The sequence below is a fragment of the Pseudophryne corroboree genome, chromosome 10 (assembly GCF_028390025.1).
Source record: "Pseudophryne corroboree isolate aPseCor3 chromosome 10, aPseCor3.hap2, whole genome shotgun sequence".
Classification (NCBI taxonomy): Eukaryota; Metazoa; Chordata; class Amphibia; order Anura; family Myobatrachidae; genus Pseudophryne; species Pseudophryne corroboree.
In genome coordinates, this window is record NC_086453.1 from 72,129,641 (window position 1) to 72,147,694 (window position 18,054).

The 18,054-nt window shown below is 45.5% G+C and overlaps 1 protein-coding gene across 3 annotated transcripts in view; it reads right to left on the reverse strand.

The window, feature by feature from the left end:
• LOC134966037 (ly6/PLAUR domain-containing protein 5-like) overlaps window positions 1-18,054 on the reverse strand; it is a 206,270-nt gene that overhangs the window by 144,817 nt on the left and 43,399 nt on the right. For all 3 annotated transcript variants that reach the window (XM_063942499.1, XM_063942498.1, XM_063942497.1), the window contains one exon: window positions 11,713-11,892. In XM_063942499.1, the coding sequence (XP_063798569.1) occupies window positions 11,713-11,854 (142 nt within the window). In that variant the 5' untranslated portion in view covers window positions 11,855-11,892. The remainder of the gene's footprint in view (window positions 1-11,712; window positions 11,893-18,054) is intronic.

The window sequence follows — 18,054 nt, forward strand, 5'->3', positions numbered from 1 at the left end:
TATGTCCAGTGATACTGCCGTATATGTCCAGTAAAAAAATGCCATATATGTCCATTGATACTGTTGTATATGTGTCCATTGATACTGCTGTATATGTCCAGCGGTACTGCCGTTTAACTTCAGTGATCCTGCGTATAATTCCAATAATCCTGCCGTATAAGTCTCCAGTGATACTATCGTATATGTCCAGTGATACTGCCGTATAATTCCAGTGATACTGCCGTATACAGTATGTCCATTGATTCTGCCATTTATGTGCAGCAGTACTGCTGTATAATTCCAGTGATCCTGCCGTATAAATCCAGTGATCCTGCCGTATAATACTAGTGATCCTGAAGTATATTTCCAGTTGTACTGGCGTATAAATCCAGTGATCCTGCCGCATAATTCCAGTGATACTGACATATATGTCCAGTGGTACTGCCATATAATTCCAGTGATACTGCCGAATATATATATATATATATATATATATGTATACCCTGTTGAAAAGCGGATTACTGAGGCCATTACAACTATGCTGGTGCTAGATGTGCGTCCGGTATCCACCATTAGAGCAGTGGGACTGCAGTGCCTACCCTAAATGGGCCAGGAGTTTGTGCTGCACACTTGTGTCGCTTAGCTTGGTCATAAAGCTATCTCATTGCCCTCTTTTACTTCTTGGCATGATGTGCTGTTTGGTGCCTTTTTTTAATATTTGCCCTCCTGTCTGCCACTGCAGTGCCACTCCTAGATGGGCCAATTGTTTGTGTTGCTTAGCTTAGTCATACAGCTACCTCATTGCACCTCTTTTACATCTTTGCATGATGTGCTGTTTGGGGCCTTTTTTTATATATGCCCTCCTGTCTGACACTGCAGTGCCACTCCTAGATGGGCCAGGTGTTTGTGTCACTTAGCTTAGTCATACAGCTACCTCATTGCACCTCTTTTACATCTTTGCATGATGAGCTGTTTGGGGTCTTTTTTTTATATCTGCCCTCTTGTCTGCCACTGCAGTGCCACTCCTAGATGGGCCAGGTGTTTGTGCCGCACACTTGTGTCACTTATCTTAGTCATACAGCAACCTTGGTGCACCTCTTTTTCATCTTTGTATCATGTGCTGTTTGCGGCATGGTTTTTTAAAGTGCCATACTGTCTGACACTGCTGTATAAGTCCAGGGGTACTGCTGTATTAGTCCAGGTGTACCGCCGTATAAGTCCACCAATTGCAGAATTTTTTAAAAATGACAGGAGCACGCAGGAGATGCTGTCAGTGGACTGAAAAATTGCGGGCCACTTTCAACATTTAGCCACTGCATGTCACTACTAGATGGCCCAGGTGGTTGTGTCGCTTAGCTTAGTCATAAAGCAAATTGGTGCACTTCTTTTTCTTCATTGCATCATGTGCTGTTTGGGGCTTTTTTTTTTAATCTGCCATCCTGTCTGACACTGCAGTGCCACTCCTAGATTGGCCAGGTGTTTGTGCCGCACACTTGTGTGTCTTAGCTTAGTCATCCAGCGACCTCGGTGCACCTCTTTTTCTTCTTTGCATCATGTGCTGTTTTTGGCCTATTTTTTGAATCTGCCATCCTGTCTGACACTGCAGTGCCACTCCTAGATGGGCCAGGTATTTGTGCCGCACACTTGTGTCGCTTAGCTTTGTCATACAACCTTTTGGCCTAAAAACATTATTGGCCCTCATTCGAGTTGATCGCTCGCTGCCGTTTTTCGCAGCATAGCGATCAGGCTAAAAACCGGATGTTCTGCGCATGCGTATGGGACGCAGGGCGCACGCGCCAAGTACTTTCACACAAAACTAAGCAATTTTACACAGGGGCGAGCGACGCTTTTCAGTCGCTCTGCTGATCGGTGTGTGATTGACAGGAAGTGGGTGTTTCTGGGCAGAAACAGACCGTTTTCCGGGAGTGTGCTAAAAAAACGTAGGCGTGTCAGGCAAAAACGCAGGAGTGGCTGGGAAAACGGGGGAGTGGTTGGACGAACGCAGGGCGTGTTTGTGACGTCAAAGCAGGAACCAAACAGTCTGCAGTGATCGCAATCTAGGAGTAGGTCTGGAGCTTCTTAGAAACTGCAGGAAAAGATTTTCGAGCAATTCTGCTAATCTTTCGTTCGCACTTCTGCTAAGCTAAGATACACTCCCAAAGGGCGGCGGCCTAGCGTTTGCACTGCTGCTAAAAGCAGCTAGTGCGCGATCAACTCGGAATAAGAGCCATTGTGAGGTGTTCAGAATAGACTGGAAATGAGTGGAAATGAATGTTATTGAGGTTAATAATACCGTAGGATCAAAATTAAATTTTTATGTTTTTTTAAAAAAATCTTCCAGATCCAAAACCAAACGTAAACACGAAAGGGTGGTTTTGGCAAAACCAATCCAAAACCAAAACATAAGCAGGGAATTAGAACCAAAACCAAAACACAAAACATGAAAAGTGCCCGCTGCATATCTCTAATAAAAACCAAATAATAATGTCCATATAATGCATGGGCCTCCCACCTGCAGCTCTCCAGCTGCTGTGGACTACACATCCCAGCATGCCTAACACAGTTTTTCTATTAAGGTATGCTAAAACTTAGGCAGGGCATGCTGGGATGTGTAGTTCCGCAGCAGCTGGAGGTCCGGAGGTTGAAGACCCATGATTAACGTCTCAGAATTTAATGCAATTATTACAGTATATAATGCCCACTCCAAAAAGCCTGTTAGCAAAAGTAATCACTGAGTATAGCTGCATGATTGCATAGTTTAGGTACAATTCGTGGAACTACACATACCAGCAAGTTGTACTGCATCTGCTGATTATCTCAAATGAATACCATGATTGCATAGTTTAGGTACATTGAAAAAGAAAGTTTTTTTTGTTTGTTTTTTTCCCTTTGTAATGATTTAGTTGGCAGCCTTATTGGTATGTAATGCCTGTTTGTGTAAGCTAATTTATTGCCTTAAGGGCCCTACACACTGGCTGACATCAGTCAAAGATATGAACGATCTCGTTCATAAATGAATGAGATACCGTTCATATCTTTGAGTGTGGAGGCTCCAGCGATGAACGATGCGCGGCCCCGCGCTCATTCATCGCTGGTCCCCCGTCGGCTGTACATGCAGGCTAATATGGACGATCTCGTCCATATTTGCCTGCACTTCAATGCAGCCGGGTGATGGGGAGAGGGAAGATACTTCACTTTCCCTGTCACTGCCCCTCCACCGCCGGGTCGCCCGTCGGCCGTATCCGCCATCAGGCAGCTCGGCGGAGGATCGGCCAATGTGTAGGGCCTATAAGTTTGAAGTGAGATTGTATTGGGAGGAGTTTGCAATCATTGCATTCACACGGCAATTGTTCCTATTTAATGTCTAGTCTAAGGCTGGAAGTCGTTGGCTGGGATTGCTTCCATAGAAGTGCTGACATAAAAGTGTTATTATAAAATTAGCATTATACCTGCGTTAAACCGAAGGAAAACAAAAGGGAAACATCAACACACCAACATTACCACAAATGGACTGCCTTAATGCCTCAAAAGTATGTTATTCATTTTATGCATATTATCTGTTTTTTTAACCTATGCAAAGGCATCCCCAATCTGCTCACTACAGTTCTCTCTTATACAAACTCATGTATGTTTTTTTATGTAATGATTTTCTTGTAATTGTCATTACATATGTGGGGAAGTTGCTCGGTGAAACAGCTTTTTATTGCATACTGACTGGTGTTTACCTCCTTGAACATTTGGCCATTGTGGTCAGGTGTACTATATCTTTATATTTAGTGAGGTATAGTCGTGGTGTAAAGCACAGAGTATGATAACTGATTAGTAAAAGAAAACAAATAACAAACACTGAGCAACATCACCAAACAAGTAATTTCAACTTTAAACTTGTCATTTATTTTGTACTTTCTTGACATGGCTACTAGTAACAGATGCACAGGCCAAATTCTTAAAGCTATGTGTGCAAATGCTAGGAGCTTAGGAGACAAAATTCCAGAGCTAATTGCAATAATGACAAGGAATAACCTGGATATTGTGGCAATTACAGAGTCATGGTGCAATGAGAATCATCACTGGGACATTGCTATACCAGGATACAATTTATTTAGGAAAGATAGAATGGGAAGAATAGGAGGAAGGGTAGCAATGTATGTGATAAAAAAACATATATGCTACTTTAATACAAAATATTGAAGACAAAACTGAGGCCCTTTGGGTCACCATAGAAACCGGGGAGAAGGATATTATTCGCATTGGGGTGCTCTATAGACCACCAGGCCAGGGACAGGATTTGGACAGGAACCTATTGTTGGACATCACTAAAATGGCTTTAAAGGGAGAAGTCATAATCATGGGAGACTTTAATTTACCTGATGTAAATTGGGAGGGGTCTTTTGCTAGTTCAGCTATAAGTGGCAAATTTCTAAATACGTTACAGGGAGCATCTCTCAAGCAATTAGTGAGGGAGCCCACTCGCAAAGACTTCATATTAGATTTAATTCTCACAAATGGTGACAGGATATCAGACACATATGTGGGTGAGTACCTGGGATCCAGTGATCATCAAGCAGTATGGTTTAGTATAAAGACAGGATCCAACTCCTGTCTCACAAAAACAAAGGTGTTGGATTTTAGGAATGCTGACTTTGCAAAAATGGGGAGATGTTTAAGTGATTCATTGGCGGGCTGGAGGGACTTGGAAGGAGTGCAGGAGAGGTGGGAAAACCTAAAAAGGGCAGTACTAAGGGCAACAGACCTTTGTATCAAAAGGGTTAGGAAAAGCACAAGGAAAAGGAAGCCAGTGTGGTTCACAAAAGAAGTATCAACTAGTGTGAAAGCAAAAAAGCTGGCTTTTAGGAAATACAAACAGACTCAAAATAATAATGACAAAGAGGTGTATCTTGACAGACAGCAGGATGCTAAGAAAGTGATCAGACGTGCAAAGGCAGAAGCGGAGGAGAAGATGGCCCAGTCAGTAGATAAAGGGGGTAAAACTTTTTTTAAGTATATAAATGAAAGGAAAAAATCAAATGGAGGAATAATAAGACTTAAGACAGAGAGTGAGAATTTGGTGGAGGGAGACAAGGCAATAGCAGATCACCTAAATCATTATTTTTGCTCTGTATTTACTACAGAAGGAGAAGGGAAGGGGCCACAGTTAAGCTGCAAGGACATTCATAAAAATAAGGTAGATGAAACTACATTTACAGAAGAGAAGGTCTTAACAGAACTTTCAAAACTAAAAGTGGAAAAATCAATGGGGCCAGATGGGATACACCCAAGGATACTAAAAGAGCTAAAAGAGGTACTGGTGGCACCATTAACAGAATTATTTAACCAGTCACTAAATACAGGTGCCATTCCAGAGGACTGGAAAAGAGCAAATGTAGTTCCACTGTACAAAAGTGGAAGCAAGGAAGACTCAAGTAACTACAGACCAGTAAGCCTTACATCAGTAGTAGGGAAAGTAATGGAAAAACTATTAAAATAAAGATTAGTGGAATATCTTAAATCAAACAACTTACAGGATCCAAAACAGCATGGATTTACTGGTGGGAGATCATGCCAAACAAATCTTATTGATTTTTTTGACTCTGTGATGAAAATAATCGATCAAGGGGGAGCTGTAGATGTAGCATATCTAGACTTTAGTAAGGCATTTGACACTGTCCGACATCGCAGACTGCTAAAAAAAACTTGAAAGCGTGGGGGTGGATTACAAAACAGTTAAATGAATAAAAACCTGGTTGCAGGATAGGAAACAGACAGTTGTAGTAAATGGAGTGCAATCTTTGGAAGGAAATGTTACCAGTGGAGTACCCCAGGGATCTGTACTCGGACCAGTTCTCTTTAATATCTTTGGTGACATTGCAAATGGTATTAAAGGGAAAGTATGCCTTTTTGCAGAAGATACAAAGCTTTGCAACAGGGAAGACACACAGGGAGGGGTAAAACAAATTATTGATGACCTAGCTAGGCTTGAGAAATGGTCAAGAACGTGGCAACTACAGTTTAATGCTAAAAAATGCAAAATCATGCACTTGGGTCTCAAAAACCCAAAGGCTAAATATAGTATTAAGGGTACTATAATGGAAACTACTGAGGAGGAAAGGGATTTAGGAGTCACTATTTCAAGTGACTTAAAGACAGGAAAGCAGTGCAACAAAGCAATGAGAAAGGCAAGTCAGATGCTTGGTTGCATAGGGAGAGGAATCAGTAGCAGGAAAAAAGAAGTGATAATGCCACTGTATAGGTCATTGGTAAGGCCGCATCTTGAATACTGTGTCCAGTTCTGGAGACCGTATCTCCAGAAGGATATAAATACATTAGAGACTGTACAAAGAAGGGCAACTAAAATGGTGCATGGCCTACATCACAAAACTTACCCGGAAAGACTAAAAGATCTTAACATGTATAGTTTGGAGGAGAGAAGGGAAAGGGGGGACATGATAGAAACTTTCAAATATACCAAGGGTTTCAACAAAGTTCAGGAGGGAAACATTCTATAAAGGAAGAGGAGTATTAGAACTCGAGGACATACACTGAAACTGGAGGGAGGCAGGTTCAGGGGAAATTTAAGGAAAACTTACTTCACAGAAAGGGTAATGGACAAGTGGAATAGCCTCCCATCAGAGGTGGTAGAGGCTAAGACTGTAGAGCAATTTAAACATGCTTGGGATAGGCATATGAATATCCTTACAAATAATTAAGGTTCAAAAAGGATTGAGATTACCTAAAAGATAAAAAAGGGGCAGACTAGATGGGCCAAGTGGTTCTTATCTGCCGTCAAATTCTATGTTTCTATGTAAAGTCAGTGACTAGAAGGCCAGCAATTGTGTAGTATCAGATTTATGCCCAGATTTATCAAGCCTTGGAGAGTGATAAATAGCACGGTGATAAAGTACCAGACAAACAGCTCCTGTCATTTTTCAAACACAGCCTGTGACTTTGAAGTTAGGAGCTGGTTGGCTGGTATTTTATCACTGTGCTAGTTATCACTCTCCAAGGCTTGATAATTGGGGGACTTAATCATCACTTCTTTGTGAAGCACTTATGCTGGTATGGCTGAATATAGTCACTGCAGGTGAGTGCTTATCATAATTAGAGATGAGCGGGTTCGGTTCTCCGAGAACCGAACCCCCCGAACTCCACGTGGTTTACACGGGTCCGAGACAGGCTCGGTTGTTCCCGCCTGACTCGGGAAAACCCGAACGAAGCAAAACGTCATCATCCCGCTGTCGGATTCTCGCGAGATTCAGATTCCATATAAAGAGCCGCGCGTCGCCGCCATTTTCACTCGTGCATTGGAGAGGGTACAGAGCGGACGTGGCTACATTCTCTCAGTGGCAAATCTCAATATCAGTGCTCAGTATCAGAGCTTATTGCTGCTCAGTAATACTAGTACAGTGTCTCTCTTGTGCTGCATCTTACTGCTGTAGGGTGCTGTGGTAGTTGTGTCCTGTGACTGCATCGGTCATCATCATTCCAGTCACAGTGGTATCTGGTGGGGGTGACAATTCCAGAGTGCTTTTGTGCTGCTCAGTAATACTAGTACAGTGTCTCTCTTGTGCTGCATCTTGCTGCTGTAGGGTGCTGTGGTAGTAGTGTCCTGTGACTGTGTATCATTCATCATCATTCCAGTCACAGTGGTATCTGGTGGGGGTGACAATTCCAGAGTGCTTTTGTGCTGCTCAGTAATAGTTACTAGTACAGTGTCTCTCTTGTGCTGCATCTTGCTGCTGTAGGGTGCTGTGGTAGTTGTGTCCTGTGACTGTGTATCATTCATCATCATTCCGGTCACAGTGGTATCTGGGGAGTGACAATTCCAGAGTGCTTTTGTGCTGCTCACTAATACTAGTACAGTGTCTCTCTTGTGCTGCATCGTGCTGACAGTGTCAGTTCTCCATAGTATCATCAGTGCTCAGTATCAGCAGTGCTCAGTATCAGTGCTCAGTATCAGCGCTCAGTATCATCAGTGCTCAGTATCAGTGCTCAGTATCATCAGTGCTCAGTATCAGTGCTCAGTATCAGCAGTGCTCAGTATCAGTGCTCAGTATCAGCAGTGCTCAGTATCAGTGCTCAGTATCAGCAGTGCTCAGTATCAGTGCTCAGTATCAGCAGTGCTCAGTATCAGTGCTCAGTATCAGCAGTTCTCAGTATCATCAGTGCTCAGTATTTATCTTTGCATCATGTGCTGTTTGGGGACTATTTTTTAGGTGCCATCCTGTCTGACACTGCAGTGCCACTCCTAGATGGGCCAGGTGTTTGTTCCGCCCACTTGGGTCGCGAGGCTTAGTCATCCAGCGACCTTGGTGCAAATTTTAGGACTAAAAATAATATTGTGAGGTGTGAGGTGTTCAGAATAGACTGGAAATGAGTGGAAATTATGGGCCCTCATTCCGAGTTGTTCGCTCGGTATTTTTCATCGCATCGCAATGAAAATCCGCTTAGTACGCATGCGCAAAGTTCGCACTGCGACTGCGCCAAGTAACTTTACTATGAAGATAGTATTTTTACTCACGGCTTTTTCTTCGCTCCGGCGATCGTAATGTGATTGACAGGAAATGGGTGTTACTGGGCGGAAACACGGCGTTTCAGGGGCGTGTGGCTGAAAACGCTACCGTTTCCGTAAAAAACGCAGGAGTGGCTGGAGAAACGGTGGGAGTGCCTGGGCGAACGCTGGGTGTGTTTGTGACGTCAACCAGGAACGACAAGCACTGAACTGATCGCACAGGCAGAGTAAGTCTGGAGCTACTCTGAAACTGCGAAGTAGTTGGTAATAGCAATATTGCGCATACATCGGTCGCAATTTTAAGAAGCTAAGATTCACTCCCAGTAGGCGGCGGCTTAGCGTGAGCAACTCTGCTAAATTCGCCTTGCGACCGACCAACTCGGAATGAGGGCCATGGTTATTGAGGTTAATAATACTATAGGATCCAAATTACCCCCAAATTCTATGATTTAAGCTGTTTTTGAGGGTTTTTTTTTTAAAAACACCCGAATCCGAAACACATTCGAATCCGACAAAAATCCGAAAGGGTGGTTTTGCCAAAATGCGTCCGAATCCAAAACACGACCGCAGAACCGAATCCAAAACCAAAACGCAAAACACGAAAAATGCCCGCTGCACATCTCTAATCATAATGGCTATTCCTTAAATGAAAGACGGGCCCTTAAATTTTGAAAAAGTGATAACTCAATTAATATTAAAGTAGTAGACTAGCGAGGGGGGACAGTAATCCAAGAAAAGAATTAGATATGGCTTGAAATACAGTATTATGGGCCAAATATAATCGAGTGAGAGTTTCAGAAAGTGAGAGATTTGGTAAGGTTTTTCAGGTTTTTTTTAAAGTGGCAATCATTTACCCTGCAAAACCAGGTTGATCTTGCTGTGTAAGTGATTGCCATTAAAAAAAAAAACTGCAAAACCTTTACCAAATCTCTCACTTTTTGAAACTCTCACTCTATTACATTTGGCCCAATATGTTTTATATACAAATGGCCTTATTCAGCTTCAGTTGCAGTTCTGCAATTGTAGCAGAACTGCATCTGCTGAGAATCACACAGCAAGAGCACACCCAGCACAGAACAAGCTGCCCACCAATGCGTTCGCAATTCTGCGATTGCAGCCGCAGAATTAATCGCAAAAATCGAGCATCATCAACAGTTGCAAATGGCCCAGGGCTACAGCAATTACAGCTGATGGCAGATGCACGCCCCGGAAACGGCCATGACATCCCTGCATTTTCTCAACCACTCCCACCAAAACCATGTGTACGCCCGTGAACGCCCACTGCCTGTCAACCAGCCTGCGATAGCTTCCCGGCAAGATACGACCGCAGAAGAATTGCAAATCGTGGGCTGCACACGCCCACTGCGTCCTCAGCACATGCGCAGTCATCTGATAATCAATCTGTGATTTTGCTAAATTGCAACTGAAGCTGAATAAGGCCCAAAGTGCAATGACATTTTGATAATTAGATAAGGAGAGAACTGCCCAGGCATGAAATCTATATAAGGGGCTTGAATTTTTGTGATTGGTTGAATTAGTCATCTGTTGCTAGGCAGATCAAGGGTTGTAGTGTGTTGTAATTGGTTAGGGCCAGCCTGTAAGTGAGTATAGGGGCAGTGAGGTTTGTTAGTGTATATAAGGAGAAGCTTACCAGAATCATTCCTCTTGTTGGTTGGGAAGCCCACCAACCCGCCTTTAATTTGGCTTACTAATCTCATTTATTTATGAATTTAGTGGGCGGGAAGGCGCTACTGGCCAGTGGTTACATGTGGCATAAGTGGTGTTGTGGGGCACTTTCCCCTTTTGAAGGGCAGCGAGTGTGTCCTGCCCTTGTGGGGGGGGGGGGGGGGGGATGGGCGCTTCCTTGTGGAGCGTCCTCACTGTGCTATAGTAAGGAGTGGTGAGACCTTCACAACACAGGTTATGCTGATATATATATATATATATATATATATATATAGATGGGGCATTTCAGTCGTCACCATTTCAGTTGGGGCGTTTAGTTGCCGCCATTTTGTAAGATCTGTGACTAGAGCTGGTTAGCGGTAGCGTCTTCCTGGCCACCCACTACGAGTGAGGTCATTCTAATTAATAAAGTCAATGACCATTTAATCCAACGCAGTTGTGTCCGTGTCTTTATTTTAGTTGGTATGCTAGCTTAAAGTGTATAGTTAATGTTCAAGCACAATAAATTCATAGACGGCTTTAGGTGCGTACACAAAGTGAGATAAATCTGTTAAGATTTTCACTATATAGTCAAAATCTTAAGGAAAGTTAGTGCATATCTCATGGTGTTAGGCAGCTTACGATACAGATTCGATCCTGATGCGCGCTCCCGTGGGGTTGGTATCGTAAGGCTAGAAAGACTGTGCAGGCCAGTCAATCTTGACTATCTAGTGTACTATCTAGTACAAAGTATAGTCAAAATCGTACATAGGGGCTAATTCAGACCTGATTGCTGCTGTGCGTGTTGGCACTGCATAGATCAGGTCTGAACTTCGCATGTGCCGGCGCCGCAGTGCACCGGCGCATGCCAGACAGCAGGCGGCTGTCTTAACCCTGCGATCGCCTCTGCCTGATTGACAGGCAGAGGCTGGTGGGGGCGGGCTGGCGGCATTTGGCCGCCATTTACGGGGCGCGGTCTGGGCAAAGCAGGCCTGCCTGGACTGTTCGGGGGGCGGACCGCAGTGGCTGCATGAAGTCACACGCAGCCGCTGCGAACCGAGCAGCGACGAGTAGCAACCTGTCAGTGCACAGGAGCTGTGCTGGTGGGGAGCTACTCTTCCAGTACAAAAGCATCGCCGCTGTGCGATGCTTTTGTATTGGTGCGACAGGGCAGGGACTGACATGCAGGGCGGACTAGCCCTGTGCTGGGCGTCCCCCCGCATGTCAGGTTAGCTGATCGTAGATGTGCTTAATTTAGCACATCTACGAACAGGTATGAATTACCCCCATAGACAAAATCTCAAGCACATATGGTCAAAATCTGTGCTATCTGTGCTGGGTAGTTCAAGAGACATAGCATATTCAAAATCGGGCATAGCAGGGATCTCACTGTGTCGTGTACACACCTTTAGAAGAATATTTGACATCTTTTAGAAATAATGTTCTGCAAACAGATTATTCATTCATTTAAACCAGTGACTTCACAGAAATGTTATAGCATCACTATGCATTTCATTTCCATACACCATTTTTTATTTTCTGTTGATGCTTTGTCTAACCTGGTGGTTGGGTAGGTATTGCGATGACGTCAGAGATATTAGCATTACACTTTGATGAGTTACATTCAACTGTATGGGCTCCAATAATCAATTGCGTGGTACTGACATAAAAAGTATCATTAATAGATGATGAAGAATTCATTCCACAACCCTTCAGTCTCCTGGTCTCTGTCCGAGTACCTGTAGGGAGACACATGTAACAAACAATGAAGTCATTTCTTGGAATTATTCTTGACCAGTGATTTAAAGTTTTATTGCTACAAAATGAATCATAAATTATTCACCTTTGTGGATTCTCCATTAACAAAAATTAATCTAACTTTCCATTACTTTGATGTGTGATTTGTAAACCAAGCCAAACCTCACACTATAAATGATTTCAAATCAGACACCTGAGATTTACGCATGGAATTTATATAAACTATTCTATGGCCCAAATTAAGGTTGATTGCAAAACAACATTTTCCTCTATTTGGCAAAACCATGTGCAGTGCAGGTGGGGCAGATGTAACATGTGCAGTGAGAGCAGGGGTGTATCTAGGGGTCCGAGCGCCCCTGGCAAAGTAAGGGGCTGGCACCCCCCCTACACACATTTGGAATAAGGTGTGAGTATTGGAAATGGGGCATGGTCTTGTGGGGGAAGGGTGTGGACACAATAGTACTTCCAATTCAAATTATGCCACACAGTAGTGTCCCTCATTCACATTACACCACACAGTAGTGTCTCGTATTCATGTTACACCATCACTCCCCCCTAACCCACCTTTCCCACAGCCTGACTCTAAACCCCCCCCCCCCAAAAGCCTCTTCAGTGCTGCCTAACCATAAACCACCCTTCCTAATCTCCCTCCCTGCAGCCTAACCCTAGCCCTCCCGCCCTCGCAGGCTAACCCTAACCATCCCACGCGGCTTGCCAGTGGAGACTTTGGCATCAACTCAATCTGGATTTTGGCATTCTGCATCACTATCTATGTTGGGATGCCAGCATCAGCATTCTGAGCAGTTTCGGGATGCTGGCGTCAGCTTTCCAACTGCCGGGATGCCAAACGCCGGCATCTTGACTGCATCCCGAATGAAATGCTAACGAGCTGCTGTGAGATGAGCCTCAAATGGACCCAGCCATTAACCAAACACAATTAGTTGGATGGTAGAAGTGCTTCCTGTTAGAAAAAACATCAGGGTGCCATCACTTCCAAGATAAAATGATCAATTATTCAATTAACTGATATACATTTCCTTGAACCTGGCCTTGAAATAGGCAAGATATGTATTTTCTTTATTACACTCAACAAGTTAAAGTTTTCGCTTACTTACTACTTACTTACATCTAACATGCATGAAAATCGTGTAGTTTTCCAGGTACTACAGCATACCTCCCAACTGTCCCGATTTTCGCTGGACAGTCCCGCTGTCCCACCCGCGGGCTGCAGTGTCCAGCGGTGGGAAGGGGCAGTTGGGAGGCTCTGTCTCTCGCTGCCCTGCTTAGCACAGCGTCTATTCACTGGAGTCAGAGTCTCACAGAGCACTGGGCATGCCTCCTCAGTGACGAAAACGGGGCGTGGCTCGCGATTGCGGGTCCTCCACGAAGCCCCACCCCTTTTCATAGGTCACACCACCTTTTTGCGCGTGTGTCCCTCTTCCAGCCAGGACAAAGTTGGGAGGTATGCTACAGTCCCTTCGCCCAAACACTGGCACTTTTTTATTCTCTTCAACAACAAATAGATCTATAGCACTGTGCTATATAACATATGTTGTGTACCTGGTGAGAGTTTGTTACAGCCGGCGCGGCACCGGTGTCCGTCAGCACCGCACTGCACTAGGGATCAGACTAGTGTCCGGCAGCACCGCACTTGTAATCAGACTCACAATAAACTATAGTTCCCAGTAGAGATGAGCGGATTTGGTTTTACTCGGATTTACTCGGTTCTCAAAACGACATCTTATTGGCTCACGGATGTCACGTGTTTTGGATAGCCAATCAGATGCCGTTTTGAGAACCGAGTATATCCGAGTAAAACCGAATCCGCTCACCTCTAGTTCCCAGCAGCCCTTGCTGCTGGGAGCTCCCTGCAACAAGGGCTGCTGGGAGCTGTAGTTTATTTTGAGTCTGATTACAAGTGTGGTGCTGCCGGACACCAGCGCCTCTCCAGCAGTAACAGACTCTCACCAGGTACAGTCTGACAGTAGAGATGTGCACTTGAAATTTTTCGGGTTTTGTGTTTTGGTTTTGGGTTCGGTTCCGCGGCCGTGTTTTGGGTTCGACCGCGTTTTGGCAAAACCTCACCGAATTTTTTTTGTCGGATTCGGGTGTGTTTTGGATTCGGGTGTTTTTTTCAAAAAACACTAAAAAACAGCTTAAATCATAGAATTTGGGGGTCATTTTGATCCCAAAGTACTATTAACCTCAATAACCATAATTTCCACTCATTTTCAGTCTATTCTGAATACCTCACACCTCACAATATTATTTTTAGTACTAAAATTTGCACCGAGGTCGCTGGATGACTAAGCTAAGCGACCCTAGTGGCCGACACAAACACCTGGCCCATCTAGGAGTGGCACTGCAGTGTCACGCAGGATGTCCCTTCCAAAAAACCCTCCCCAAACAGCACATGACGCAAAGAAAAAAAGAGGCGCAATGAGGTAGCTGTGTGAGTAAGATAAGCGACCCTAGTGGCCGACACAAACACCGGGCCCATCTAGGAGTGGCACTGCAGTGTCACGCACGATGTCCCTTCCAAAAAACCCTCCCCAAACAGCACATGACGCAAAGAAAAAAAGAGGCGCAATGAGGTAGCTGCGTGAGTAAGATAAGCGACCCTAGTGGCCGACACAAACACCGGGCCCATCTAGGAGTGGCACTGCAGTGTCACGCAGGATGGCCCTTCCAAAAAACCCTCCCCAAACAGCACATGACGCAAAGAAAAAAAGAGGCGCAATGAGGTAGCTGTGTGAGTAAGATAAGCGACCCTAGTGGCCGACACAAACACCTGGCCCATCTAGGAGTGGCACTGCAGTGTCACGCAGGATGTCCCTTCCAAAAAACCCTCCCCAAACAGCACATGACGCAAAGAAAAAAAGAGGCGCAATGAGGTAGCTGTGTGAGTAAGATAAGCGACCCTAGTGGCCGACACAAACACCGGGCCCATCTAGGAGTGGCACTGCAGTGTCACGCAGGATGGCCCTTCCAAAAAACCCTCCCCAAACAGCACATGACGCAAAGAAAAAAAGAGGCGCAATGAGGTAGCTGTGTGAGTAAGATAAGCGACCCTAGTGGCCGACACAAACACCGGGCCCATCTAGGAGTGGCACTGCAGTGTCACGCAGGATGGCCCTTCCAAAAAACACTCCCCAAACAGCACATGACGCAAATAAAAATGAAAGAAAAAAGAGGTGCAAGATGGAATTGTCCTTGGGCCCTCCCACCCACCCTTATGTTGTATAAACAGGACATGCACACTTTAACCAACCCATCATTTCAGTGACAGGGTCTGCCACACGACTGTGACTGAAATGACGGGTTGGTTTGGACCCCCACCTAAAAAGAAGCAATTAATCTCTCCTTGCACAAACTGGCTCTACAGAGGCAAGATGTCCACCTCATCATCATCCTCCGATATATCACCGTGTACATCCCCCTCCTCACAGATTATCAATTCGTCCCCACTGGAATCCACCATCTCAGCTCCCTGTGTACTTTGTTGAGGCAATTGCTGCTGGTCAATGTCTCCACGGAGGAATTGATTATAATTCATTTTAATGAACATCATCTTCTCCACATTTTCTGGATGTAACCTCGTACGCCGATTGCTGACAAGGTGAGCGGCGGCACTAAACACTCTTTCGGAGTACACACTTGTCGGAGGGCAACTTAGGTAGAATAAAGCCAGTTTGTGCAAGGGCCTCCAAATTGCCTCTTTTTCCTGCCAGTATAAGTACGGACTGTGTGACGTGCCTACTTGGATGCGGTCACTCATATAATCCTCCACCATTCTTTCAATGGTGAGAGAATCATATGCAGTGACAGTAGACGACATGTCCGTAATCGTTGTCAGGTCCTTCAGTCCGGACCAGATGTCAGCATCAGCAGTCGCTCCAGACTGCCCTGCATCACCGCCAGCGGGTGGGCTCGGAATTCTGAGCCTTTTCCTCGCACCCCCAGTTGCGGGAGAATGTGAAGGAGGAGATGTTGACAGGTCGCGTTCCGCTTGACTTGACAATTTTCTCACCAGCAGGTCTTTGAACCCCAGCAGACTTGTGTCTGCCGGAAAGAGAGATCCAAGGTAGGCTTTAAATCTAGGATCGAGCATGGTGGCCAAAATGTAGTGCTCTGATTTCAACAGATTGACCACCCGTGAATCCTTGTTAAGCGAATTAAGGGCTCCATCCACAAGTCCCACATGCCTAGCGGAATCGCTCTGTGTTAGCTCCTCCTTCAATGTCTCCAGCTTCTTCTGCAAAAGTCTGATGAGGGGAATGACCTGACTCAGGCTGGCAGTGTCTGAACTGACTTCACGTGTGGCAAGTTCAAAGGGCATCAGAACCTTGCACAATGTTGAAATCATTCTCCACTGCGCTTGAGACAGGTGCATTCCACCTCCTATATCATGCTGAATTGTATAGGCTTGAATGGCCTTTTGCTGCTCCTCCAACCTCTGAAGCATATAGAGGGTTGAATTCCACCTCGTTACCACTTCTTGCTTCAGATGATGGCAGGGCAGGTTCAGTTGTTTTTGGTGGTGCTCCAGTCTTCTGTACGTGGTGCCTGTACGCCGAAAGTGTCCCGCAATTCTTCTGGCCACCGACAGCATCTCTTGCACACCCCTGTCGTTTTTTAAAAAATTCTGCACCACCAAATTCAAGGTATGTGCAAAACATGGGACGTGCTGGAATTTGCCCATATTTAATGCACACACAATATTGCTGGCGTTGTCCGATGCCACAAATCCACAGGAGAGTCCAATTGGGGTAAGCCATTCCGCGTTGATCTTCCTCAGTTGCCGTAAGAGGTTTTCAGCTGTGTGCGTATTCTGGAAACCGGTGATACAAAGCGTAGCCTGCCTAGGAAAGAGTTGGCGTTTGCGAGATGCTGCTACTGGTGCCGCCGCTGCTGTTCTTGCGGCGGGAGTCCATACATCTACCCAGTGGGCTGTCACAGTCATATAGTCCTGACCCTGCCCTGCTCCACTTGTCCACATGTCCGTGGTTAAGTGGACATTGGGTACAACTGCATTTTTTAGGACACTGGTGAGTCTTTTTCTGACGTCCGTGTACATTCTCGGTATCGCCTGCCTAGAGAAGTGGAACCTAGATGGTATTTGGTAACGGGGGCACACTGCCTCAAGAAATTGTCTAGTTCCCTGTGAACTAACGGCGGATACCGGACGCACGACTAACACCAACATAGTTGTCAAGGCCTCAGTTATCCGCTTTGCAGCAGGATGACTGCTGTGATATTTCATCTTCCTCGCAAAGGACTGTTGGACAGTCAATTGCTTACTGGAAGTAGTACAAGTGGGCTTACGACTTCCCCTCTGGGATGACGATCGACTCCCAGCAGCAACAACAGCAGCGCCAGCAGCAGTAGGCATTACACTCAAGGATGCATCGGAGGAATCCCAGGCAGGAGAGGACTCGTCAGAATTGCCAGTGACATGGCCTGCAGGACTATTGGCATTCCTGGGTAAGGAGGAAATTGACACTGAGGGAGTTGGTGGGGTGGTTTGCGTGAGCTTGGTTACAAGAGGAAGGGATTTACTGGTCAGTGGACTGCTTCCGCTGTCACCCAAAGTTTTTGAACTTGTCACTGACTTATTATGAATGCGCTGCAGGTGACGTATAAGGGAGGATGTTCCGAGGTGGTTAACGTCCTTACCCCTACTTATTACAGCTTGACAAAGGCAACACACGGCTTGACACCTGTTGTCCGCATTTCTGTTGAAATACTTCCACACCGAAGAGCTGATTTTTTTGGTATTTTCACCAGGCATGTCAATGGCCATATTCCTCCCACGGACAACAGGTGTCTCCCCGGGTGCCTGACTTAAACAAACCACCTCACCATCAGAATCCTCCTGGTCAATTTCCTCCCCAGCGCCAGCAACACCCATATCCTCCTCATCCTGGTGTACTTCAACACTGACATCTTCAATCTGACTATCAGGAACTGGACTGCGGGTGCTCCTTCCAGCACTTGCAGGGGGCGTGCAAATGGTGGAAGGCGCATGCTCTTCACGTCCAGTGTTGGGAAGGTCAGGCATCGCAACCGACACAATTGGACTCTCCTTGTGGATTTGGGATTTCGAAGAACGCACAGTTCTTTGCGGTGCTTTTGCCAGCTTG